We start from the raw sequence: 26,758 nt of genomic DNA on the forward strand, positions 1-26,758 counted from the left end.
AGAGAGGGAACCCAGTACGCTGTCGAGCGACTACTGAAGCACCGAGATATGGAAGACGGAACTATCGAGTTCCTCATCAAGTGGGCGGATTACGACACGCCCACCTGGACTGCGCGGACTCACGTCTCGGAGGAGTTGGTGTCTCGTTACGCCCAACGCCTCCGGAGACGCACCGGCATGGACCTCAACTCAAACGTGAACGCGGACGTTCACGATTGAGGAGGGGGCCCTCAACCGCTCCTTCGCGGATTAAAACGTCAGGCTGCACGAGCATACCGGAAAGAGAGGCGTGGAAGGACAGCTGCCCTCATCGGAGGGTCACGCGATCGGACGACGCCCGACGTCAAGACGTATTGACGGACAGAGCCAGTGCCAGAGGGCGCGACGACGCCGGCACGCAGCCACAAGTCAAGCCAACGAACAGCTTCCGACGTCGCCGACAAGACGCGAGAGCGAAGACAGCTCGTACTGTCTTACGAAAACAAGACGAAAACAAGTCCTCTCGGATGATGAGGAGAGACCCTGACGAGACCGCGTAGTCTATCGTCAGGGAAGTCACCTCCCCATTGCGGTAATGGGTACACGGCTCGCCGTACCGATGGGAGACAGTAGCTTGTTACGAGAAGCGGAGCGACCGCGCCCGACTCCTCTACGAGGTAGGAGAGCCACGGTCGAAGAAGCAGTCGAGAAGTGGAGACGCGATAGTTTTCCCAGCTCCAATCGAGTACTGGAGACGAACCCCGACGCGCAAGTATTACATGAGCGCAGACCCCTTTCACGACCGCCGCCAGACACCGAAGTTGGCGCAAAAACGGACGGGAGCTGAGAGCACGAGCGCACGCCTGCGTGCGCGCTACAGGGAAGACGGGGGACCCCAGAGAACCGACACCGCGGCGCCCTAGTACGAAGAAGAAAAAAAGGCGGTCAACACGTGTACCGAGGAATGAGGGACAGAGGGCGACGAGGCCGCTTTGGGTTCCAAGACACACGCAAATTTCACACCAGATCCGTGAGCCGATGAGGAAAGCAGGAACCACGCCGGAACGAGAGCTGGTGCGAGAGCGGAGTGTGCGCGACGCTGCTGGAGGCGGACCTCCGGCGGCTGCTGGCGCTGGCGCTGACGTGATGGGGCCGCACCACACGTCACGGACTGCGCTGTGATTTTTTGGCAAAAATACATTTTCGCGGGAAATGTTTTTTGGAAATGATTTTGGGCGATTTAATCACGGTCAGGTGCAGCGCTGTACAGACAAGCGCATGCGCTACTGGCCGGTATCGAAAAGGTGCATGCACCTTTTGGTGTACTGTACTGTACGTGGATCCGCGCGCGTGGCACAGCCAATCGCCGACGCAACCAAGATTTTAATTTTTGAGGAAATTTTTGCATGTTCAGGACAGCGCACCAACCACGACTTGTGTTGGAAATTTTTCGCGGGAAAGGATTTTTTGCAATTTTTTCGGTGATCTGATCAAGAGCTGGGGCTGTCGCGTGCGTGCAGCGGTGAACAGACACGCGCCGCGCGCGTCGTAGACGCAACACGTGATGCGGACGGACGGACAGCGAGGTGTACAGTACGGGCCGCGCGCCGTCGCTGCTGTCCGCGCCGATCCGCGCGCGCCGATGCACGCGAGTCCATCTGCGCAGACCTCCCCGGCACTGGAGTGCGGCATCACCGCATCGCTGCGCACCTACGTGGAATCGCCTACGACGCTGGAATTGCCGCTGCCGCGCGCTGTACCCTCGCCGCCGACGGCGAGGGGCGCCAAGCAGAAGAGCCTCCGCCGCGCGCCGCGCCCTCGCAGCGGACAGCGAGGGACGCCGAGGAAGAGCCACTACCGCGTGCTGTGCCCTCGCCGCCGACGGCGAGGGGCACCAAGGAAGACCTACAAGCAAGGCGAGAGCGCCTACCGCACTACGCACACGGCCGATGCCGTACGGCGCGCCCCCGGCGGCAGCGCACCAGTCCCTCGCCGACAGACGGCGAGGAAGACCAAGTATGAGAGCATTTCCTGCGGGTTCGTTCCCCCGCCACGTACGTCAAGGGACACGAACGAAAAGTCCTATGTCGAGCGCGGTGTCCTCGCCGCCGACGGCGAGGAACCCAGGGACGATATATAAGCTAGTCGGACCCGCCGGGGGCGCCGCTCCCACGGCCGATGCCGTACGACGAACCCACGTGGCCGCGCTCTGACGATCCCCTACGCTCGACAGCAAGGCGGGCCGGACGAGACGGGAACGACTTCCCAACACGGAGGGAGGTCGGGGGTAAGAAGACTCTCCCCAGTAACCCGCCGACAACTCGAGGGATCAGTGTGAACTAGGAACGCGGCGCGAGCGACCTTCCGAAAGGTTCGCGATCGTCGACGGGACGAAACCGACGAAGGCGGGCGCATGCTCGTACACGCATGCTCGTCATCCGCCACCCCACCTCACGACGATGTCGGTAAATGAGAAGAGGGGAGCGACCTCCCCGACTGATCGCCCTCGACGGTCAGGTATCAGGACCTCGCCGCCGACGGCGAGACGTACCAAGTATAAGAGCAGCCCCGCGCGGTTCCCTCGACATCGACGGCGAGGGGCCCCCGAGAAGGACGACGGTCGCACGCCCTGCCTCGCCGCCGACGGCGAGGAGTACAAAAGGTAAGGGCATCGCCCGCACCGATCATCGACGCAGATCCACGCGCAGGTTAGCCGCCTGGGGGAACAAAAAAAACAGAAGGTAGCGGCGCCGGCGCGCCACCGATATCGGCGACGACTACCAACGCACGCCCATTCCCCATGCCCGTCCGAAGACCGTGGTCGTTCCGCATGGCGCTGCGCCTGGATCACCAGAGGGCGACGAACCCCCTACAGCGGCAGTCGCCGCGCTCGACGCGCGGGCGAGCGGGCAAGAACCCATACGCCTTGGCGCGTGTTGACACCGCGCGACGCGGCTGGGACCAGAGTACAGGAGGAAGAGGACGAGCGCACCACAGGCAGGGAAGGCGACCTCGCTGGAGTCGAGACGGAGAGGAGGAACAATCGGCGGAAGGAATGCGAGCGGGGAGAGAAGGTAAGGAACGATGCGCCCGACACGCGAGGAAGTGAGAGACGGACGCAGGCGAGAGACTATGGGAAAAATGGGGGTCGAGACGGAGAGGAAAACACGAGCCACCCTACAAACACATGTGAACGAGGACGTTCACACTTGTGGGGGGGGCCGTGTAGCATAACCCCCCCTGGGGGACTCTCTTTAGATTAGATCACGATTGATTTAGTTACTTTAGAGGCCGACGCTCTACAGTACCACCGAGCGTGTCCACGTGCGCCCCACAGCACACGTGCATACGTGTACCCGGCGCGTACGAAGCGCGCACACACGGGTACCACGTGTACTGTCAGCACCGATGCTGACAGCGTACAGTGCAGGCCGACCTGCACTACAGTAGACCACTACAGTACCTCGGTACTGTAGTGTTATTATAGAGGTTTGTATATTAAATATGAGCGGACCGACGGCGGAGGGGAGAGGACAAGCACGAGCTTGTCCAGAACCTACGCCTTTGGTCAAGCTCGCCCCGCTTATTCTAGATCGGGTTGCCTACAATAGCCCGTATCTAGTTAGGAGCCGAGCGGGCAGGGGACGCGCGAGCACACGTGCGAGCCTAGATCCGCCTCCGCCCGTCAGCGCTGGTACGTAACCCAGCGCTGCCCCGGGGCGTCGAGGCGTGGATCGACCCGCCCGTGCGCGCGTCCCCGTCCGAACCCGCTCTACCACCACGCTACCCGGGCCCGCTTCCCGGTTCCGTTAGCTGGGGTTGCTTCCCTTCTCCGATCGGGGTCTCCGCAGGAACTGAGTATACACCCCCCCTCCGTTGGGGGTGTTTATACTACAAGGTATAGGCCGGAGACATATCCTGTCTGCCCATATGAGGAGCTACCTTGACTGGCATAGGAGAAAGCGAGGTAGGAAGGATTCAAGAGGGACGACGGCGTGCGGAATGAGAGGATCGGCGAAAGCGCTTTGATCTCAGCATGCAGCTTGTTCCCATTTATGAGGTCGGCCACATTCAAGCGCCCAACAGCTTGCCGAAGGTAGCTGGCGGCGAAAGCCGCTTGTGGTAGAATGCCGTGTCCGAGGAAGTTGAGACTTCCAGGAAGAGCTTGATACGCTGTCAACTCTGAAGCTGTGCACTTGTCTTGGTTCTGTCTTCTCCTTTCCTTTGACACTTCGATTGGAAGAATTTTGTCCACGTACTCCTGCATGTTAATGCTCACCGAGCCACAAGGCTCTTGGTGGATATGAAGACGATTGAAAACCAAGTCCTTATTCGCAACGTAGCGTCCGACAATGAACCTGCGGAATATGGCTTTGTGAAATTGGTGAATGAGGAGAAGGACACCAACAACAAGGAAGTCATCGACAACCTTTGCCACAAGGAGGTCCATCGATCGCGCGGGATTGTATTTGACAAAGAGTTGGAGAAGACCCGGTACTTGTACGAATCTTTGAGTGGACATCCATTCTTTGGCAACGAGTTGCCATAGGCGTCCGGATTCGACAATCCCGTATGCAGGCTTGAGGATCTTCCAGACTGTGCGGGCGCACGAGGCCCAACCTTTAGGCGGCCTGACCCATATGTCTCTGGGAAATGGACCAGCCTGCAAGTAAGCTTCCTTGATTTCGATTGAGGCAATTGAGAAGGACATTATCGCCGCAAGGGATAGCACGATTCTAATGATTGGGAACAGAGCTGTAGCAGAGTCCTTGCGGACAAACTCCTTGTCTCGATCCCTATTCCCGTGTGGGACAAGGCGACACTTCAGCTTCAGCTTTCCTCCTTCTCCGTCGGTCTTTGTGGTATAAACCCGTGCCACTGTAGTACCCTTTTCGCGCTACTCGTGTACACGTGTATCTAGATAACTCAAGTACCCCGACGTACAGTACCAAGCCCATTTACACCAGCCTTGCTCGCTTTCGACACGCGCACACGTGGACCTACTACCGCGCTTGTACACGTGTGTATTATAACGCGACCTCGTGAGCTCTAGCTGTTACATCTCGACCGCGATCTAGTACAGCATATAGTGTCGTTGGCGCTTGCGCCGGGTGGGTTTGGGGACAAGTAACCAAGGACCAAGGACGCGACTCTCGTTCTCGGATTTGCGCGGTACTAACTAACTTCTTCTCGTTCACGCTCTCTCGTTCTCCTCGCTCGCGCCCTAGGACTCTCGTGGCCACGTCGCGTGTTGCCTCCCTGCTGGCGCGCGTGGTTCGCTGGCCGTGTGTTACCCCCGCTGGGTCGAGAGCACCGCGTCGTTCGCTTCTAGTCTCCGTGGTTCGCGAGCACACCCAGGTTCTACAGTCGCCCGAAAGCCTCTACCACTTCCCCCTAGCTACCTAGTACACGACCGCACGAACGACCCTTGTTTTAGCACGTGACCACGTTTCGCGTTCCACTACAGTCTTGATTTGAAAGAAGTGGTGGGAGGAAATCACATTGGCATTTCGTGGAAGTTCCCCATACGGAACTTCTTTGTACGCCTCGGCTTGTGCGTAGTTCTCTTTCCCTTCGGCTATGGCCTGTGTAGTATAACCCCCCCTTGGGGCTTTTTAGTTGGATTGGATCAACAACAGGATCCCCTACTGTAGAGCTCGACGCTCTACAGTACAACCGCGCGTGTCCACGTGTACACCACGGGGACCAGGGACACGCGCATACACGTGCACACGTGTACCACGCGCGAACGAAGCGCGCACGCACCACGGGTGATACGTGTACTGTCAGCCTCGACATAGCTGACAGTATTACAGTGCAGACCGACCTGCACTACAGTAGCCCACTACAGTACCTCGGTACACAAAACAATCTATCATAACCCTACAGTACCGAGGTACTGTAGGGTTATGATAGATTGTTTTGTATATTAAATATGGAGCGGACCGGCGGCGGTGGAGGGGGACAAGCACGGACTTGTCACCCACCGACCGTCAAGGTCCGACTTCTCGCTTATTCTAAGGTGACGCTCGCTAATTACCTTAGAGGCGGCACCGAGCGCGGGTTGAGGACGCACGCGGTACGCCCACGAGCCGGCTCCGCCTCCGCCCATCGGTACTGGATCGTTACCAAGTACCGCGCCGGGGCGTCGAGGCGTCGAACCGCTCGCGCGTACAGGCGTCCTCCCCGTTCCCGCTCTACCACGCTACTCGGGCTCGCTGCCCGGTGCCGTTAGCTAGTGTCCTGCTTCATCCCCGTCTTCCGGATCGGACGGGGTCTCGGTCGAACTGTGCATACACCCCTCTCGCTGTGGGTGTTTATGCTACGGCCTGGTCGACGATCCCTCGCGGAGCAAATCGGAGTTTGAATTCAGAGGTGGGCTTATTCCCAACTACCTCTTGAATTTGTTGAAGGACCTTTTGCTTCGACGATGCAAGGTGGAAATGCAGATTCGAAGGAGCTAGAACTGCAGCGTTTCTTATGTCTTTCTCCGGCTGTGGAGGCTCGTGTGTTGAGTTTAAATCGAGACTCCTGGTTGGAGGTGAGACTGGATCCGTGTTCCAAACAAGGAGTTGCAGCGATTGACGGACTTTGGATTGACGTCGAGTGGAGGGTTGTTCAACCTCGTCGGCTTCGAGGATGCTAGTAAGCTCCTTGATGTCGGGTGGGTCGCCCACAGCGCCTCTTCTTCCCTGAACTCAGAGATGTCCTTCGGATCGCCGGGGGGCTCCAAGTCGGGGGGGCTGGCTTGATTTGCTGCTTCTCCCCGGCTTGCAGAAGCTTCCAGTCTGTTTGGTGGCAACACGTCATCCAAATTCCGCACATCTTCTAACTCCGAGAAGAGCGGGGGAGGTGCCGATGTTGGAGGGAACATGCCTTCTTCAAAGTTCTCATCAATGACGGAGTATGACCGCGGGAATACGAAGTCCATGCCATCCAACTCAGCCAGTAGGGGAGCGGACGGGGCTTTCCGGACATCCTCATATACCGCCCTTATAGGCTTGCCAATATGGTCTTGTCGCCTTGAAAGGACAACGAAGTGAGACTTTGGGTTGCGCACGTAGGGGTGTTCCCACGATCCAAACTTGGGACCTCGCTTGAAGTAATACACGGGGTCACCACGTGATAGCTGGTCAGCCTGAACCACTTGTAGAGATCGGGACCTATCGAGAAGCCTCAAAGCTCTTCGTGCCACTTGCTCGTTATGCGCAGTGATAAGATCAGCACCCAGCTTTGCTTGGGGAAGACCAACAAGCGACGGAGGGTAACCCCGAGTCATCTCGAAGCTGCTTAGTGTCTTGCTTTCGTATAGAATGTTGCTGAGGAACACGGCACGTGAGACCACGTCTTTCCTTTTGACCGAGTCGACAACACACGCCGAAGAGTTTGACGCATGCTTCAGCAGACGTTGGATCAGCACACGGACAACGGCATTCTTCCTTTCCACAACTCCGAGTTTGTTATGACGTCGGGCTGGACAGGGTTCAAAACGTATTGCGAGATACCTTAGGGCGTCGGAAAAACGGGAGTTGAAGAACTCGATGTCTTCCGATATAATTGACGGTGCACCGTGAAAGTTTATCCATGCGACTTCCAACTGCCGAGCTGCTTCGTCCATCTCACGGGTCCGCATCAGGGATGTTACTGAATACCCCGTATGGAAATCCACCATGTGCAAGATGGGGGCTTCCTCAAACTCCGCACAGAAAAAGAAGTCAAGTTGGACATGGTTGTTGAACGAGGTGAGTATTTTCCCAAAGGATATCCTCCGCGATTGGAGCGGGCGGCCTTTTTCCTTGCAGCTAGTGCACTTCTCTACGGCTCTCTGAAGTGCTTGTTGTAGCACAGGAGTCATCACACCTCCTCGACGGCACAGCGTCACCATTTCTTGAAAAGCAAGGTTTGAATATCCATGAAGCTTGTTGGCGAAACGACTGGCGATTCTGCCATATCGAAACCTTGCCTTCATGGTTACTGCTGGTGGGATGCTGGACGCATAGAGACTTCGGTGGAGAAGAACGTCACAAAGGAGGACGTTTTGGAGTCCAAAATTTGGACGGTACGACTGGAAGGAATGTGCGAACCGTATCTGGGTCACTCGACATTGTCGGTTCGGTGTACGTCTTGAACGTGAGACGTTTTGACGAGAGGTTTCTCACGCCTTTCGGAATAACCAAAAGGTTCTCTGGTCCAAGCTGGTAAGACCGGTGAAGGATCTCGTCACCCAGAAACAGGAACCCATCTCCTCTCGTGACGTAGAACGGAATTTCTGCCTCCGTCCCACTCATGTCGGCCACGGGGAGGTCCCAAACCCCAATAGTGACCTCGGCGTCGCTACAGCTTTTGCCATATCCGTGCAAGAACGGTTCACAGTCCAGTCGTCGAAGTTTGAAAGGAATGTTAATGGCAGTGCAGAGGGCTGCGGCGCAAGCAATTCCTCCAACACTTCCGGGACATCCCGGATCTATAATGGGATTTGGATCCGGAATTCTCGGATTAATATCGGAGGTGGCTCCGGGTGGCTGACTAGGCTTGCCTGTTTGACGAGCCGCCGGAGCCTCTCCGAAAAAACGAGGGGTGCGCTCCAGAGCTCCCGTCACCGAGGTCCCGGCGCGTCCTCTTTTTCATGGTGAAGGCGCTGGGTTCCTTGCACTCTGTTTCTCCTCTGTAGTGACCACGCTCCCCGCAGTCATAGAAAATGGACTGGGTTTCGTGGTCTGAAGACAGCTGCCCCTTGCGACTGCCTCAAGGTGCGTTTCCACGGCTAGAGGGTGGACCCGTTCGAATGTCCTTCTTCTGCCCATGACGTGGGCCGACCTCAGATAGCCTGTCAAAAATGCTTCCTGAGCCAGTCTTGCCATGGGTATCAATGAGGGACTTAACTTTGCGGTCAACCAAAGCTTGAACGTTCTTCATAGAGAATTGGGGAGCATCCATTGAGGTTGTTTGGGTCAGATTTCTGAGCACGATCACCGCGTCGTCAAGGTTGAGCCTGCAAGAAGTGTGCCGCGGCAGGAACAAGTCAGCGACTGACGTTTTGGCAGCATTCTTCTCTGCAGTCACCTTTAGGTCTTGGACTGCAATGTCCAAGGAGCGGATGAAACTGATGGTTTGCGATCGGAAATCGGACAGGGCCTTCTTGTACTCATCGGCCGTAGACTCGGACTCACGGAGTGGAACGTCAACCTTCTTAAGCTTCTCAGATATCTTGAGAACTTCCTCGAGATGCACCTTGGATACCCTTTCCGGTGTCGCCGACTGCCGACTCCTCCTTGTTCCGGGCTTCTCCATGAGAGATTAGTTGGGGCTTGGCGTTGGTTAAGGTCTCTTCCTCTATGTTGGCGTTGTTGAGGAGGAAAATGGCCAAAACTTCACCTATCTGCGAAGAAGAAGAAGTGCTGGCGTGCAGCAAGTGCTTGGCTGCCAAACTTCGGAACCTTGAAACGAAACTGGAGAGCTTCTCGTTTCTGTCTCGGCGACACGATGTAACCTTCTGGTATGATGCGATGAGCCTTGTGACCATGGAGATCGGTGGATTTATAGCGACAAGCTCGACTATAAACAGTGCCGCTTGCCCGGGATCATCCATCTGAAGATAGTCGAGCTGTGCTTTAGACTGGGCTTCATCGACAATCGCCTTCTGAGCTTCTGGGAGCCCGCGCTCATAGAGCGTGCGTCCCAGAAGCTTGAACATCGTCTGAAAAGTGCGATCCGTGCCTTGATCGTGGGCGACTTCGAGTGAGTCGACCCACTGTCCAACCTTTTTGCGCCAGGCTTCTAGATCGCCATCGGCGGCGAACAGGGGCGGATCGAAGAATCCTGATAGTTTGCTCATCTTTCCCCTGGGCCCATAACTGTGGGAGAACGGGAACGATGAGGTTAGTAGTAGCCGCGATCTTCGCGGGCAGTGGCGGGAGAAAGGAGTGGCGAGAGTGAGGGGGACGGGGATACTTCGGACGAAGAGTCTCGCGACTTTTCGCAGGCGCTGTAAGAGGGTAGCAAGCTACCCCCGAGGGTCGGTCGAGATACCACCCTCGGACTTTTATCTCGCCGGATTTCCCGCCGCCGCTTCGCGCGGATAATTTCCCTTTTTTCCCAGATTTAGGGCTAAACAAATAAACTTCAATTTCTGTATTCCCACATGAACAATTTAAGGGAGGACAGTGGGTGCAAGCAGAAATGACCACTTCGCCACTTCGCTACATTTAGGCCAATCACAGGCCTCAAAATATGGCGCGCGCCGGCCAGATTTCATCATCTGGGTCGGCCCCGCAGGGGTCGATCCAGTTCGCCACTTGCCAACCAATTCTGGGAATAGGTCATAAACCGGCCAAAGTAGGGCACTCGGCAGATGGGAAAGCTGCCGCAAAGCCGCAGTGCGCGCAGCAAAACTCACCATGGCGACCTTGAGCTCTCACCGTCGGGCTCGAGCGGCTGCTGTTGCATCATGTGTAGCTGGTTTTGCAGCTGCATGGGGGTTGTGGCAGATAATCCGTTGGCGATTCCGCTGTCAAGGTCGTCAAAAAGCGAGGCGCGCACGGCCACCCCCGAAATATCGCCGCGCCGCCCTGCTGCGCCCGCTACGTCATCAGAAGGCTACCCCATGGAACCAGATGCTGTCCTGCGGATTGGATGTTGACTTTTTGGTGAGTACAAACTTCACCAAGGCGCTCGTTCTGGAGAACATTCTGCCGTACTTGGCAACCGAGCGCAGTCGGTTTAATTTTGGAAGCCCGTATAGACAAGGACCGAAAACAACAGGGCGAAAGCCTTTACTGGATACTGTAGATCTTCTTGGAATGGCCCTTTGGTGCTTGAAGACTACGGGTACGATGTACAGTCTGTGCCCAATTTTCGGAATCGTAGGGAGCAGCATCGGTGTGTGGATGGACTACAGTTTAGAAGTTCTCTTGCGTGTGGTAAAGCGTAAGAAGGAGTTCGAGATCCGCTGGCCTACTCACGACGATCAGAAAGCGTCGGCAGCACCCTTGGAAAATAACAGAATCAATGAGCCGCTGTTACAGGGCGTTTTTGCCGTGACAGATGGAGGACGAATGGCCTGTGCGGACTTTACAAACGCAAACTTGCAAAATGCCTACTTTGAGGGATACACCCAGGCTGTCGAAGTCACAAACCTTTTCGTCTTCAACTTTTTCCGGGAGTTGATCCATGCTGCGGTAAACTACCCCGGTAGCTAGCATGATACCAAATTGGCAGCGGTTTCTGGGTTGTATTATCCCAAGCTTTCGGATGAGTTTACTAAACCTGGAATGGCGCTTCTGGGAGACAGCGCATTCGTTAATAATGTCCGTGTTACGAATGGAAAGATTCTAAGGGGCCGTAAGAGCAACAAGACGCACGACATCCCGTGCTCTAATTCCCTTGCTGCTGTAGATATTATCCTACAAAGGGTCATGCCGAGTGAGCGCCAAACGGCTGAATGGGGTATTCGCACGTTAAAAGGGCCATTCTCGAGATTGAAAGTCCCCCTCCCTGCAGATTCAACAACCCGACTTCGTTTACTAACGCTATGTTGCCATCTTCTTAACTTTCGTACCGGTTTTGTTGGTCTAAATGAGATTAGAACCAAGTACGCTCGACAACAGAACGAATAAAGCCTAATTCACTCCGTATTCGCCAATCCCATGGCCCATACGTTCCGTGTGGGTACAGGCTGTTACTGTACATGGAGCAAGGGACCGAACGCCTCGCTGGCTTGGCTGCAAATCATCGATATAACTATTTCAATGACCTCATCCGGCTAGGTCTGCGTAGGGCTGTGCACGAAAAAGGCAGGAACAAGACAAACAACCAGCAACAGCAGAAAGCGCAACGAACCGCACTCATGCTTCCGATTTTCCCCCTCCTAGCAATTCTTCCAGCTGCAGCAGCAATCCCAGCAGCCGCCTGCTACTGCATTCCCCCCTGCCCACTCACCCATCTCACTTTTCCTGTCACTCGTCGATAGGCGCCGTAGGCGTGACCTTGTTTCTATCCTGCGAAAGATTTTTTATCATGTCCGACATCTCCCGCAGCAGCTCATTCGTGGGTAGCAGGCTTTCACGGACCTCCTCCTTCACGGCCTTCTTGATGTCTTCGTGGCTCATGGCGTCCCCAGCCTCACCTGCCCCATCAAACAGAGATCTAGAATTGCTTCCCATGTGGTCTGTCATCTTCTCAAACTGGCCTAAGAACTGTTTGTCGGTGCTGGTAGAGTTGTGCGACAGCGGTGTTGATGTCGCTGTGGTCCCTGTAGCTCCTACTTTCGTTTCTTCTGACGCGCTCCTATAACGTGAACCCCCTCAGCTTCTTCAGTTTCCCAATGCCCTCCCGCCGCCAAGCTATCTTCCTCAACCTCCTCATCGGTGTCTCCTAGAACACGTGCCGCGCACTTGTTCTGGATCGCACGCGCTACGTGCTTGGCCTTGCGAACCGGTGAGGGGCATGAAGGGTCGCCTGTCTTTTTATTTGCGTTTGCCAATTTGTCGAACTTGTTCTTAGTTGAGTCATGGTTTCTTGGAGGTCGATCGTTTTCTACAGCCCACGTAGCGTAGCGGTCCGCTACTATAGCCCCATGATTTGCACCTAGTGGTTCTACTGCGCCAACGAACTCCAGCAGCATTTTAATATATTCTTTCGAATAGTTCAAAGAACCTGCCCTTGTTTGCGTAGAGCCTCGCTTAGCAGGCTTCGGCGCAGGATTCTGCTGAGAGGGTAAAGGAAGAGGAGGGGTTGACGATGCGAGAGGCGGGGGAGGGCCGGAAACGAGGTCGATTGTGTCGGACGAGGGGCTGCCGGCGGTGTCGAGGGCAGTCGCGACTTGGGCCACTGCTTGAGCTTGGTGAGGGGCAGCTTGGCCTGAAGGGATGGTCGGCCTGGAGCCGTCTGATGGTGTGGGGAGGATGGTGGCCATTTGGGCAAAGAGATTGTGGTGGGATTGAAGTGCGTGGGCACGCTCGGTAGGGTTTACCCCGCAGCCAGACACACGCATGGATAGGGTACAAACAACAAGGCCTGGGAAGTGGCGGAGTGGTGAATTGGGAAAATTGGGGGTTTTTGAACACTTCTCATAAACTGGCGATTTAGTAATCTGACGGTTCCTGGTTGCACCAAGTGGGGGGGATTCAGAGTTCCAGATTTTTTTTGGTGGCCGCGCCGGTCTGAGTAGGTACACGTGTACACGTCTGAGAAGCCGTGACATCGTCAGAAAAGCGAACCATTGGCGTAACGAACTATTCAAATGCGAACTATTGAGGAGTCCCCCTGTACTGATATGGTTGATCGCATATTCAGCGCAGGAAAGCAAATGAGCGGAAACCTTTGAAACATGTCGTAGCACGCTCGCTGTGAGCCGTTGGATAGCCGCGGAAGAAAAAGGGGCTGGAGAGAAAGAGAGAGTCATTGCGGCAGAGGGAGCGCGCAAGATGGGTATGCACCATATACAGTAGCGCGAGCACGCGCTCACGCCCCGAACGCCACGTGTCAAAATCGGGCCAAAATTCATTCCTTTATTAGATTTGCGTTCCAGCCGACGGCGGTTAGCGCCGCCGTCTGGACGCTCGCTGCTTGCGAATATATCTGTCCTTACCCCTCTCCCCCCCTTGTAAAAGAAAGGAGAGAAAGAGGGTATTGCAAAGTAAAAGATTCGTCTTTCTTTGTAACGTGGGCGAAGAGACGCCCACCCCCTCTTGGCAGCTCACAAAATCCTCCCTTGACTGTACAAGGGACAGCGAGCTGCCACGCGATAAGCGGGGTTTGCACGACAAGACCTGTAGCCGAAAGCGTTACTAGTGTCTAGGTGACAAATGGCCTCATATGAGGCCATTTGACCTCATATGAGGTCACTTTTCAACTTAATTTTTCTCGACTTGTGCTAGCTGAACAAAATGGAAAAGATACTCTCGCCACCGCAGTTGACTTCTGCGCTGTGGAAGGGTGGAGCTTGGTGAGATCTGCACGTTCTTTCCAGGCTTTTTGAGAATACCTAAAGAAGAAGCTTTTTTAAAGAACATCAAAACGTTTTTTGTTGATATCTTCGAAACCAAAACGCCTGTTTAAAATATCATCCGATTGTTGAAACTATATTAGATTCTTAGTATTTCTGTGTATTCATAACTGCTACAGTATCCCGATGTTTTGCAGGAGGCTATTGCCGAGGGAATATTGGTTAAAGAAATGGTGTCTAAACTGATTTTATAAAATTTCGATTTAATGTATACTTTTTTGCAAAAAAAACCCGGCCTCATATGAGGCCAAGCCTGGCCTCATATGAGGTCAAATGCTCTACAGTAAAATTTAAACAAAATTTAAGATTTTCGCAAGTATAGAACAAAAGGAGCACAATTTTTACGAAGTAGAACTTTGAACGACTATAAAGACAACTATAAACGACTAGTTAGTAACTGACAAGCCAGCTCAGTGGTCTGCAAGGATCGCTGAGTCTTAGAGGCCGGGGTTCAACTCCTCGCTGAGCACTTTAGTGGTCGAAAAATCCCTTCGGGGATCTCGATGGTTCTTGTTCGTGACCTGCAGCCCAGGACGCTTTATAGCGCCCACTCGAACATGAGATTGAATACGGTGACATCTCATAAAGGGGCATTCCGACACGGCTGCAGGTCTTCCAAGCAAGTCTTTAGACGCAGGATAGAACCATAGGGGGCAAAAGGAGTTTTTTATCTCTTTTTGCTCTATTTTACTCAAATGCTGACCCATTTAGTCAGTTTTAAAGGCCTAGAACGCTTTAAGCACTAATAGTACTTACCTTTGTAAGTAAGATCGTGACGTTCGTCGACGTGTTTCTTAAAACAGTCACGCCCAGTCTGGTGATGACAAAGGTATACTTCTTTGTCAAAATATGCTTTGCGGGCTGAGCAAATAAACTTTGACTTTTTTGTACCTTTGCAAATATTGCATCTGGATTGATAAAGAGCACAAGTCTCCTCGCTGGATGCGCTTTTACGCTTGCGAGTGGTTGGAGTTAGGTGAGTACCAATTCCACTGCCAAACCCAACATCTTCATCTTCAACAGCACTGTCTGATTCTCGCTGACGTAACGATATACGATCATACTTGTTATCAATCAACTGGTCAGCAAGCTCACAATAAAACTGATTTGGAGACATCTTAGAACCATCTCCTTTTGCACCTGCATACAGTTCCCATGCATCCACAATGCAAATGGCCAATAAAGAAGTGTTGACACGCATAGACCACTCCTTGACTTCGAACTTCTTTTCCAAGCCGAGATCATCCTGACGAGATCTGTTGTGGCGGTCAATCTGAGAGCAAGTTTCATAATACTGCTCACAGACTGAGGGAATACGGATAGACAATTCCTCTTTTCTTGTCACGCCATGACGTGTACGCCATCTCTCGCGGTAGATTGGAGTTCCTTCGTTGGATGTTCCGACAGAACTAATAAAGTATCTGCGGTCTCGGTCCACCCACATCACTGCCATGAGATGAGGCCCGGCCACCGGCTTCGAAACTAGTGTGACGTGCTCTCCCTTTTCAGCAATCTCCAGATGAGATAGATATTTCATCGGATATTTCTTGGTAGATGTCTTCACTACACCTGTGAATCTAAGACCTTTCTCATAAAGTGATTCAGCCGTGTGGACAGAAGCAAAGTACGAATCCGCGCAGACAACACGATTGGTGTGAAACCATGGCTGTAACAACCTCAAAGTCACTGCGGTTCCGTGTAAGTGGTCACTTTCAAAATCCTTTAAAGAAGTCTCCTCAGCTGAGACGACGTTCTCAATTCGTATTATGATTCCACTTTTTCCACATGCAGCAGTCTTCAACTCACAGCCATTCTCGGGTTTTCGGTCCATGGCCACATAATGAGGAAGACCGGTTTCAATCCAATCTCCTCCAAGTCCATACCAGCGTGACATACTCTCATCAACGCAGATGGTCTGTGATGGAATGACATGTGATGCTCTGTGATCATTGATTGCGACCATGAAGTCCCTGATCATACCCCATCTGTCATTTGAGTCAGCTGGAAAGCTGAACGTGACATTCTGACGAAGCTCCTCGAATCTTCCGCGGGAGATGATGTTTCCGAATTGAGGTTGCGGGAGATATTTGCTGGTTTCCTGTGAGCTCCAAAGAGACCTTCTGGTGCTGAATTCAATCCGAGTCATAAGGATTAGCACCCCGAAAAACTTCAAAATTTTACCTCTTGTAGTCAAGCGAAGTCCCCTTGATTCTATTGCATCGTTGGTGTAGGAAACCATTAATGCCAAGTGCTCCTGTGGGAACATCCACATGAAGTAGTCCATGGGATGCATTTGAGATGGACTGTGACCACGGGATATAATCTCATCAATCGGTCCGATCACCTTCCATCTTCTCGGCGGTATCATACCATTTAAATGCATCGTGACTTCCTCACGCTTCCAGGCCCGGCCGTGGACATTCATGAGGCCATCTTGGGAATCCATTTCGTCACTCTCGGAGATTCTCGTACTCGGGCTGAGTGCTCCTTCCAGTGGCGTCACGCGGTCCTCTGTAGGCTCCGGTTGCGCATAATGCTCAGTTTCTTGCTGGATATGATCTTCAGGACCGTCATCGATCAGGTCCATCACTTCACCAGCCTTGATGTTAGCTATGCGAAGCGTGACTTCCTTGACGCCATCTGATAATTCCCATTTAGCCCTGACTGAAGTGACACTGCGACCCTTCACTTTGTCAGTTTTCATGCTAATGACAGTTCCCGTGACCAACTTGATCTTCCAAGAGGCTCCATACATGCGACGACATTTACTCTGAGCTGTGAGCAGTCTTGCACGAGTGTGGACGCGGTTACCTGCAATAATTCGAGGATCATTGACGCTCACCATTTTGAAGAAATTTTGGGAAGAGGAAGATGAAAGTGTTGAGTAGGGAAGACTGAGATACGGAATTGAATGTTTTCTGGTTTGCCAACGTTTAATACTCTAATCGTAAGCTTTTCACTACAGTAGCGATAAATTTCTACAATTATTCGAATTGCAAAAGCCCGCCTAAAAACTGGCCTCATATGAGGCCATTTGTCACCTAGACACTAGACACTAGCCGCATATGAGGAGGCTGTGCAGTACTGTAATCTAGGGAGACTTACAGTATTCGGGTACAGTACAATATGTTAACAATTAATACAGCACAATTAAGCACAGTGTAAGGTTACCGCATGTGTCCATGTGCAGTGCTGTACAGTGTCAAGATTTTGATCCATGAGGCGCGGGACGGCCTCAAGTGGAGGCCAAAGAAACTTTCCGACAGACCGGAGTGACCATGAACGCAAAGTCGAGGAACTCCACTACAGTGCCTCCTACGATATAGTGCTATAGCGTGACATACCCCTAGCTATGGCACTATTGGGGGAATGGCACTATATAAAGGAGGCTCAAATACATATATTTGGGGACAAAGCACACTGCTAACATAAACACAACAAAGCCTGTATAACACAACTAAATAACTTCATCCTTTGAGTACTGAACCATGCCGGATGATACACGTGTGAGCTTATGATAACCTGTGCCAGAGGGTGAGCCATAACACTATATAGAGGGAAGCACTACTAAAGTAGGCACTATTGAGCGACCCCCTCTGTACATTGTATGTACAGTACCCTTGTAGTACATAAGATACACGCCATTTCTGCAAAATTTTAAAAGTCCTATTTTAACACACCATCCACGTGAATTTATTCCACAAACCCCTCGTCTCGCAGGCATGTGACACGCATATCTCGAGACCTCCATTACCCAAATTGGTAGCCGTACCATACTTTTCACATCGGCTGATTCATCACTCCAAATCTCCACCGCAGACCTCTTTGACTTCGACGCCGCCCTGTCTCCCCTCCTATTTAGCACTGCTTGCTGCACTTTTGCACCAGTAGCGCTACCCCTATCCCCTGCACCATCCTTCCAGCCAAACTGTCGTGTTTGACCATGCCCCCACGCTCTAGCACCTATCGGTCCACATTCGCCGAGCTCGCTTGTGCACCCTCCCATCGCCTCCCCTGTTCGTAATTCTTCCCTTCGAATCTATCTGCTCTACCCAATTTTCCAATCTCGTCTTAATCATCTTTCCGCGTTGCAGCATTGCGTATCCCTTTTCCACTCAGCTTTCACGAGGCACATCCTCAACAACAGGGGCCCAATTGACGCCTGCCCTTGAGAAACGCTCGAGAGCACTTTTCGAATCTCACCAGCCAAAGCAAAACTACTCTTTAACTGGGTCGCCACCCGCAGCATGTCCTTCCTCACCGCCTCGCGTCTCTCCGTCGCACTAATCATTATTTTTGCACAATGCACCCACGTCGCATCTATCTCCGCCTCCTCTCTCATCCGCAGCTACGATCTGATCCAAGGTCGCCGCTCAGCATGTCCCGCCAGCGTCGACATCAAAGGCATTTCCGAGGACGGCAAATACATACCGGCACGGTCGATGACAGCCAGCGGCTTCCTGTGCAACGGCCCCGGCGGCAAGGCATTAGCAGACGGGCCGACCTTACTCTCAGCGGGCCTTCAGCTCCCTTCCCTCGTCACCGAACAGGACCTCGAGTTCTTCGCCGGCGTGGAAACCGCCCCGCGCATATGCGGGGAGTGGGCTTTCAATGCAAGCGCCGTCAGTTGGTTTCTGTACAAGCCTCCAAACGCTGCTGCTCAACGCGACGACGTTACCGGCATCGAAGTAGAGCCCGGGTACATGTATGTAACGTACGAGCATTTTGCAGACTTCTGTCTCTTCAGAGCTAGCGTGGACGACACTCTTGAGTTCCCATCCCCGGTCCCGAGCACTTCGGCGACAGACCTTGAGGAAGGAAATGGAGGGGCCAGCAGTGAAGGTGATGGAAGCGCAGACCCCACAAACGAAGACGCTGAGAGTGCAGGAAGCATTGATGGTCAACTTAGTCCTAGTCCTGGTCAAACGGCGGGGACCACAGATGATAATCCAAGGGAATGCTTCCCAGGCGATGCCCTTGTGCAGCTTGAGGATGGCAAAGCAAGGCGAATGGCTGACCTGGGGCTTGGTGACAAGGTAATGTCGTCAACGAATGATCATTACTCCGATGTTTATTTTTTCAGCCATCGCGATAGGCAGGTTTCCGCTACTTTCGTGCGCCTGGAGACATCGTCTAGGGGGTCCTTGTCACTTACAAGTGGCCACTACCTTTATCTAAACGGGATTGCTGCGGCGGCAGCGACGGCACGTCCTGGCGATTTTCTCACTGTGGCAAATGGTACGATGGACAGAGTAATTAGCGTGGGCATGGTGAAAGGCGGTGGGTTGTATAATCCGCACACGTCCCGAGGAGACATCGTCGTCAACGGTTTCTTGACGACGACCTGGACTACAGCCGTCCCACCGGTCGTTGCGCACCCACTGCTTGCCCCAATACGGTTTATTTATTCTTTGTTGCGAGCACCTATGGAACACGCTTCGGGTCGACCTGCGGGGCTATTGGGCTTTTTGAAAGTATTATGCAGGAAGTGAAATATGTACAAACAACTTACGGAATACAGGGGAATAATATGGGCAGAGGGAAAAGCGCGGGCAGGTAATGTTCCATGCTAACTGGCGGCTGCTTGCGGACACAAAGAGGACTTGTCTGGGCAACATTCGTACCCAGAAGATAACCTAGTAAAGCTCTTCGCGTCAGTCCACGGGGACGAAAACCGAAAAAGGGGTGTTGCTTTACATCTTCGAGATTACAACTTCACAGTGCTTGCTTGCATTTTCCGCAGATCAATAACAACGACGGTGTTACTGCTAAATGCAGCTGATACTTTGTCGCCGGCCGGATTCCACGCAACTTCAAAAATCCCTCCATCCCCTCGGAACTTCTTCACAAGAGTGCCGTCCTTCACACTCCAGATATTTAAGCAACGATCAAATGAACCGCTCGCTAGAAACTGGCCATTTGGACTGTATGCCAATGAATATACAGGGTCTGAATGTCCAGCCAAAGTTTTCAAGCATCGCCCGGTGTTCACATCCCATAGCTTCACCATAGAATCAAATGATGCCGTCGCCAGAACAAGTCTCCTATTCACGCTGGGGCACCATTGCATAGTATATACCTCCCTGGTGTGCTCTCGCAAGTTATAAACGACTTGAGCCGTCTTGGTACTCCAGATTTTTGCAGTGTAGTCATCCGAACACGATGCCAGCAAACTTCCGGATGGGTCGAACTTCAAGCAATTGACCTCATCTTCGTGACCGCAGTATCTTTGAACTGGTACATTGGACTCTAACGAGCATAAATAGATCATTTTGTCCGTAGAGCATGAGGCAAAGGTCTCATCGTCTTTCCAATCGACGTCAAGAGTTGGAGCTTCGTGGAATGAAAACTGTTTCACGCAGCGTCCTGTCTCTGCATTCCAAACTGCGGTAGAGTGATCGACAGAACCCGATAGCAGATAGTTTCCTTTCTTGTTCCACTTTAGAGAGAAAAGCGGGCCGGTATGGGTTTCCAATACGTGCTTTAGAGTACCGTGCTCTGTCCAGATACGAGCGCAGCCATCGTACGAACCCGTCGCTAACAAAGTCCCAGATGGGTTCCAATCAATGGTCGTGACATCATTGACTTTCCGCATGGGAAGCATGGCGTTTCCGTTTCTGTCAGTTGCATGTTCCAGAACTATGGGTTGTGAGGCTTGCGCCGCCGCGGCCGATGACACGAGCGGTAGACTTGCAGGAATTGGCCACATACGCGCCGTTGAATCTCCGGAACCAGTCGCTAAAACCGACGTTGCCGGATTCCAGGAGCACACGAATACCTCTGATATATGGCCCTTGAGTATGAGGGCTTCTGATTCCTGCACGTCGACCGTGCTCGTCTTGTTCCGCTCTCCCGGTTTTTCTTCATGGCTCAAGACCTCCTTCTCATCAACGTCCATTCCAACGGGACCAGTTGTACCGTTCCCGGTACTTGCCGGCTTCTCCGGGCGATTAATCTTGAAATCCTGATTACAAAGACATCTATGCACATCCAAAAGAGAGGTAACCCCATTAAGGGCTGAAGTTGTGTGCCCAGGCCCGGCCTTGCCGTCTTGCTTGAGAGTCTCTTCGATTTCACAAAAATTGACTCCTCTCTGTACAAAGGACAACAACGCGCCGGGTGGTATTTGGGAGCCGTCAATTTTACTCTTCACAACTTGGCTCTCATATCCGAACGTGAACGCTGCATGGACGTAGCCTTCATTGAGAAGAAAATAGTTTCATGGACGTTGTTTGACATCGCATAGACAGACATCCAGTTAGTTAGTTCGCCTGTTTGCGAGCGAGACCTTCAGAATCTCTGCTGGTTCATTCCTCTAGGGACTCTTCCAGCGCTTCGGCGTGTATCATGCCAATGGAAACCTAAAGGGTGTCTTTGGAAAGATGGAGCGGTGACAACTTACCAGATTCCTGGAGGTAGCGAAAGACTAAATAGTTGACTTCATCAGACTTCACATGCGCAGTTGGCAACGACTTGGAACTCATTTCGGATGCGATTGTTCACTACTATATTATTACAATGCAGGTCGAGTGAAGCACCAAGCAGTGCTTAGCTTGCCTAACGTCTCTTGAATGAAAATTAGGGCGCTCAGGAAATTACGACAGGATTTTTTTTTTTTTTTTCGAGCCGAATCCCCCCGTAGCACAACTTCCAGCTTTCGGCTGTAGACAGAATGAGCTTACCCTGATTCGCGGAGAACTGGTGGCAAGCCCAGCAGAGACGCACGCAATTGTTTCGTGAATACCGTTGTGGCAAGGCTCAAAGGCTTGCAGTCTCCGACGCTATTCGGCGGGAAACCGAGCGGCGCGATTGATCCTCTTAGCCGATTCGGAAGCCAAACGATTACAGTACTGCGACCAGTCGGGTGTTAAATGATCAATTAAAACCTGTGGTGTTTAATCACACATTACAGTGAGGCTGTTCACATACGCCATTGAGGTCTCTACAATGTGGGGCAAATGTCTGTCGGGGAGTGATGCTACGACATATAGAGCGACTTGGCCTCCGCAAGGAGCATTGCTCAGTCAAGCCATCGATGGGCATCGGACGGGCATCAACTGCTATCAAAGATCGTGACGTGGACGCAGTGAACGCCATTTTGCAGCGCAGCAAATCAAGAGCTCGTTCTGCAGGGCAACACTGGTAACCCTGTATCCGGCAACCCTGTATCCGGCAGGTGACAACAAAGTCGCAGATTCGATAACATGACATCCATCGAAGCCTGGATGCAGCACCGGCTGACTTACAATACTCCTTACTATTTAATCTAAAAAGCGGGTGGACCGACTACCCCTCTAATATTTTACAAAGCAGCGGCTGCACAAAAATGCCGTCGTTCCCAATCCCCCTCTTTCGCAAGCTGCTCCCATGCCGTGAGCGCTCGATTGTGTTACAGAATTTGACGCTAACCGGTCAGGAGTCTGAGGTCATACGAGGAGCAAAAGTGATGAATGAACGAGTTAGTCATACACTCATAGAAGGGCATAGCGCTTGCAGTTTCGCTCAATTCCATCACTCAGAATTGCAGAATTATTCCACAAGTGTTGAGTTAACACCAGCTTCGGTACAGGTCTGATTTTGTCCTCCTTGGATGTACGAGCATGACGCCGAATGATTGTCGGACACTTACCTCTCATATGTAAACAAATGGTGCCAAGGGATGTCTTCATCCTCCCTCTAGACCCATGCTGCGTTCTGAAACGGTCGAAGTCATCTGGTGTGCGCCCGCTCACAAAAGCGTTAGGGTCATGCTCGCGGGTGTTAGGCTCTGTCAACAGAAATAGGAACTGTATTAAGTACACGAGCCGTTCGTGTGTCCTGGCCACATGGATCAAATTGCACACGACAGTGCGGCGGCGGCGGCGGCGTACGTGAACATATTACATTTAGGTATTTTGATAATTTTTAGCCATATTTTCCGTCAACACCAATTGTTTTGAGCATGTCAATAGAAAGATCCGACTAGAATACCGTATCATACCAAGCTACGAGCACCAAACCACCGGTAGCTGTGCAACGGACGACGCTACGCATCACCTCTAGCAAAAGGGGGTCTCCTATGAGCTTGGAAAGTCTTTGACTTTTGGGACAGTGTGGGAGAGTGCAGCTTTGTCCACAAGGAGGACTCTTTCCATCGAGAGTATTGCCTTCATACCTGTGTTCTTGTTGCGATGGACCTGTCTCTCCATCAAGTTTCAAAACGAAAGCGCATTCGTTCCGCACAATGTTCTGGAGAGTATGTTGTGAGCGTGAACCAGTCTTCCAGCGGCACGAACGTTGTAAGCGTATCGAAGTGGACACAGGAGGGTGAAGGTACAGTTTTAGGCAGACCTATACGTGAATGGGAGGAGGCAGGTGGCGCGAAGTTGACTTCATGCGCAGTCTTTGACTCTCGAAAAGGGCTGGTTTTTGCGGTACTCAAGGACAGACGAAGATATGTAACATTGCAAGTGTCTGATGAAAGAAGAGAGAAACTCGTGCATGAAAACGGAAGGTTGTTGCAATTGAACAATACAGTTTTTTCAATCTTGGTTGTTCCTGGTGTTGCTGCAGAAGACGATGGGGACGTAATAGTTGTGGTTTCGTCCACCGGTGAACTAGCTCTGCTTTGTGCAACTGGTCATGATGGAGAAATCGAGAGTAGGACGCTTGACTCGCTTCTAGTTGACACTGTCATTGCCGTTTCCCGTTCTGAAGACGGATGTATCTTTATTGCAGGAACCATGAAGTCGAAAGTAGTCGTCTTTCCTGTATTTGTGAGGGGAGGGAAGAGCTTTGCTGAAATGTCTCTGCAACGATACGCTCCAATTCAGCTTCCGCCAGCACAGAAATCACATTTGCCACGAGGCGGTTCACAAGGGGGCTCCATTGTAGACGTTTTATGCGATGATTTGTACATGGTTATCCTATACACTGATGGAATTGTGCATCTGTTACGCCCTCTATCAAGTACTTTCCAAAGCACAAGCAAGAGCGAAAGGCTTGCCGCCTGGTACGAGGGCCGTGATACCACAAGTTCTGACCCTGTCATGTCGCTGTTGGAGCGCGTTTTTCGGTTGTCATCCAGTATTACGGAAGATGAAGCGTCGTCTGCCCTATCACCAATGCAACCAAAAAACAATCACGTGAGTAATCTAGTAAGGCTAGATTCGAACTACTTCGCAATCGGATACGGAAGATGCGTATCGATTTGGGATTGGGCCTATCACATTGGGCATGGCCTCGTCGAAACGGATGGAAGCATACATTTCCTTTGTCCAAGTCGCCGTCAGACAAATATCATGATAGGGTGTGCCTCGGGTATGCAAGAACTTTCCGTTGCCGAGGCTGAGCAAAGTATTTCGTTTTCCCTCGGGCTTGCAGTTTCGCGGAAGGGAACCTGTGACTTTATAGAAACAGAATTGTACAGAGCGCCCGATTTCGTGCCGATGCGTGCACAACCAGTAACTGTATCAGTTACAAAGCTTGCCGCAGAGGCGGAAGGCAATGCTTCCCAACTCTTCCGGAAGAAGCTCGAGTCTCTTGACACGCAAGAACTGCAACTCGCGAACCAAGTGCTAAACAGATTGGAAACGAATTCTCCAGAATCTATCCTCAAGCTTACGAAGCGTTTTACGGTTGCCCACAAGAGAATAAGGAGAGGAAACCGCGGGAAAAGAAGCAACTTGGGACTATCTGAGCTGCCGAGTGAACGGCTAGCTGCTGCAACTGTCGCACGTTGTCTGTACGAGATTCATCTCGGGAATCCTGCGTTCGCAGTAAGTCTCATCGACATGATTGGGACAGGGGTAGTGTCCAGCGAAGCCGTGCTTGCTGTACTTGGGACTTCAGACTCTTGGGTTGGCGCTGACGAAGGACAAGCATTGACTTTACTTTCAATAGTAGACCCTTTGCTGAAATCGGACCTGTACGCCAACGCTTTGGAAGCAGTGGTGACACGCGTAGCTGACTTGCCCGAACCTGATGTTGTTCGGACAGTACAATATGCCGTGCGGTCTACTCAAGCTGAGTTCTTGGAGTTTGGTAGTGCGAGCACGATTCCAGATTCAGATGATGGGAGCCGAAAGGTTGAGAAACTGTCAAGAATGACAAAGCTGCTACTGAAGTGTGTCTCCAGTGCGGTTGACAGAGGACGAGTGATTGCTTCTCTGAGACAGATTCCGATATTAGATGTTATCGGGATTTTGAGTCGACTGGACCACATTCTGAACGGCACAGGGGTCGACAAGAACGCGAAGGATGACCCCCCATCCGGGGCGAAGCGTGTTAGCGGTGTCTCCAAACCGTTTGCGCAGTTCAACAGGCAGGAGATAGCCAGCTACAGAGGCATAGGCAATTGGATGGACAACGATGATAAGAGAGGAAGACATTTGTGCAAGTCAGGCATAGAAGGTTGCATTGAATGGAGCTCGCATTTGATAGATGCGCACTTGGCAACGTTGATCATGGACGAGAGTGGAAGAGAAGTAGCGAGTCGCTTGCACAACACAGTACGAAGGCGGAGGAAAGAACTTGAAAGCGTCAGGGGTCTCCACGGGCTAACGACACATTTACTGGAAGGGAAAGGTGTTCCGAGTCAGACTGACCCGTTGTACAGTATCAAGACTCTGAACGTGCCTGCTTACGCATCGCTTCAGTAGAAGAAAGAATGATTGATATCGGATGGGTGATGCATGGCCTTTTACGGTAAAAAGATTTCCACAAGTGACAGCAGACAGACGTGCTGTCGGAGATTTTATATGTTTTGTTTAGATGTTTTGGATTTCTTGCATGTGAATGGCCAGCACGATAGAATGCATGCACATAGGGACCTCTAGTAGTTAATAGCGCCCGTGAGAGATCAGGGCAGCGGGGTTCAATCGTCCATTTTCATGGCTTCTGCCGGATCCCCTGCAGCCACAACCTCCTCAAGCAATTTGATAACCTCAGGGACAGTGGAGTGCGGAAGCGTGACCGTCATTCTCTGAGATGCATTGCTCTCTGTGATTCTAAGGTAGCTTCCCCTACGATTTGTTCCAGATTCGAACACAAGCCGTTTGCCTGGGAGACGGATCTCTCGTCGAACAACGGCTAGAGTGACGGAAGCACCATCCTTCATCGGCATTACTCTCTCCATTGTGCGCGTGACGCGATGAATCGAGGAAGGGTCTGTGAAAGTCGTATCCGGCGGGGCCTTCTCCAGAAGCATGTCGATGCCCTCTCGCAGCAAGGAAAGGGCATTGATAGGCATGATCATGGTGATGCGACGGATGGAGCTCTGTGTGATCTTGACATAGCGACCGCGGACGTTCTCGAGAACATCCAAGTAGAACTTGCGACCCTCGCTGACAAACTTGCGCGTCTCGACCAAATCCGACTTGGTATCGTCCGGTCTTTCCGCGGACGCGGGGTGCACGTCGACATGTGGGGGGTCGAGCGGGCTGTGCGTTTCGTCGGCCCTTGCGGGCGGGTGGGACTCCAGCGCGGTCTCTAGGCCGACCAGGGCATCGCGCATTAGCGAGATGCCCTCGCCGGGGACGTGCAGCTTGGCGCGTCCGTCTGACAGCTTGATGAAGCGCCCGCGCTCGTTCTCGCACAGCGCCGCGAACACACGCTTGGAGTCCGAGGTCACGCGTACGCTCATGAGCTCGTCGCGCGAGGCGTAGCCCACTATCTGCACGCCGTCTGCGATGGGGGAGCCAACGTTCTCACCCATGGCAGGGTTGATGCAGGACAGAAGCTTCTGGGGGGGGGGGGGGGGTTCAGGAAATTACCTCGCCACTGAGGGGGGAAAAA

The 26,758-nt window shown here is 52.5% G+C and overlaps 4 protein-coding genes; 3 read left to right on the forward strand and 1 right to left on the reverse strand.

Moving 5' to 3' along the window:
* The first annotated feature begins 10,865 nt into the window (after positions 1–10,865).
* On the forward strand, positions 10,866–11,177 carry CHC_T00007000001 (hypothetical protein). Its single transcript, XM_005710366.1, has one exon. The coding sequence runs from the start codon at positions 10,866–10,868 to the stop codon at positions 11,175–11,177; it is 312 nt and encodes a 103-aa protein (XP_005710423.1).
* A 7,249-nt stretch (positions 11,178–18,426) lies between these two features.
* On the forward strand, positions 18,427–19,476 carry CHC_T00007001001 (hypothetical protein). Its single transcript, XM_005710367.1, has one exon. It carries the CDS (start codon positions 18,427–18,429, stop codon positions 19,474–19,476), a length of 1,050 nt encoding a protein of 349 aa, XP_005710424.1.
* Positions 19,477–19,492: 16 nt separating this feature from the next.
* On the reverse strand, positions 19,493–21,486 carry CHC_T00008317001 (WD40-repeat containing protein). XM_005710368.1 is given in 4 exon segments: positions 19,493–19,631; positions 19,699–21,181; positions 21,387–21,468; positions 21,469–21,486. 3 exon segments carry the CDS (start codon positions 21,466–21,468, stop codon positions 19,493–19,495), a joined length of 1,704 nt encoding a protein of 567 aa, XP_005710425.1. The 5' UTR covers positions 21,469–21,486.
* Positions 21,487–23,154: 1,668 nt separating this feature from the next.
* On the forward strand, positions 23,155–25,623 carry CHC_T00007002001 (hypothetical protein). The gene has a single exon (XM_005710369.1). It carries the CDS (start codon positions 23,155–23,157, stop codon positions 25,621–25,623), a length of 2,469 nt encoding a protein of 822 aa, XP_005710426.1.
* Positions 25,624–26,758: the final 1,135 nt, after the last annotated feature.

The sequence above is a fragment of the Chondrus crispus genome, genomic scaffold, assembly GCF_000350225.1.
Source record: "Chondrus crispus Stackhouse genomic scaffold, scaffold_58, whole genome shotgun sequence".
NCBI lineage: Eukaryota > Rhodophyta > Florideophyceae > Gigartinales > Gigartinaceae > Chondrus > Chondrus crispus.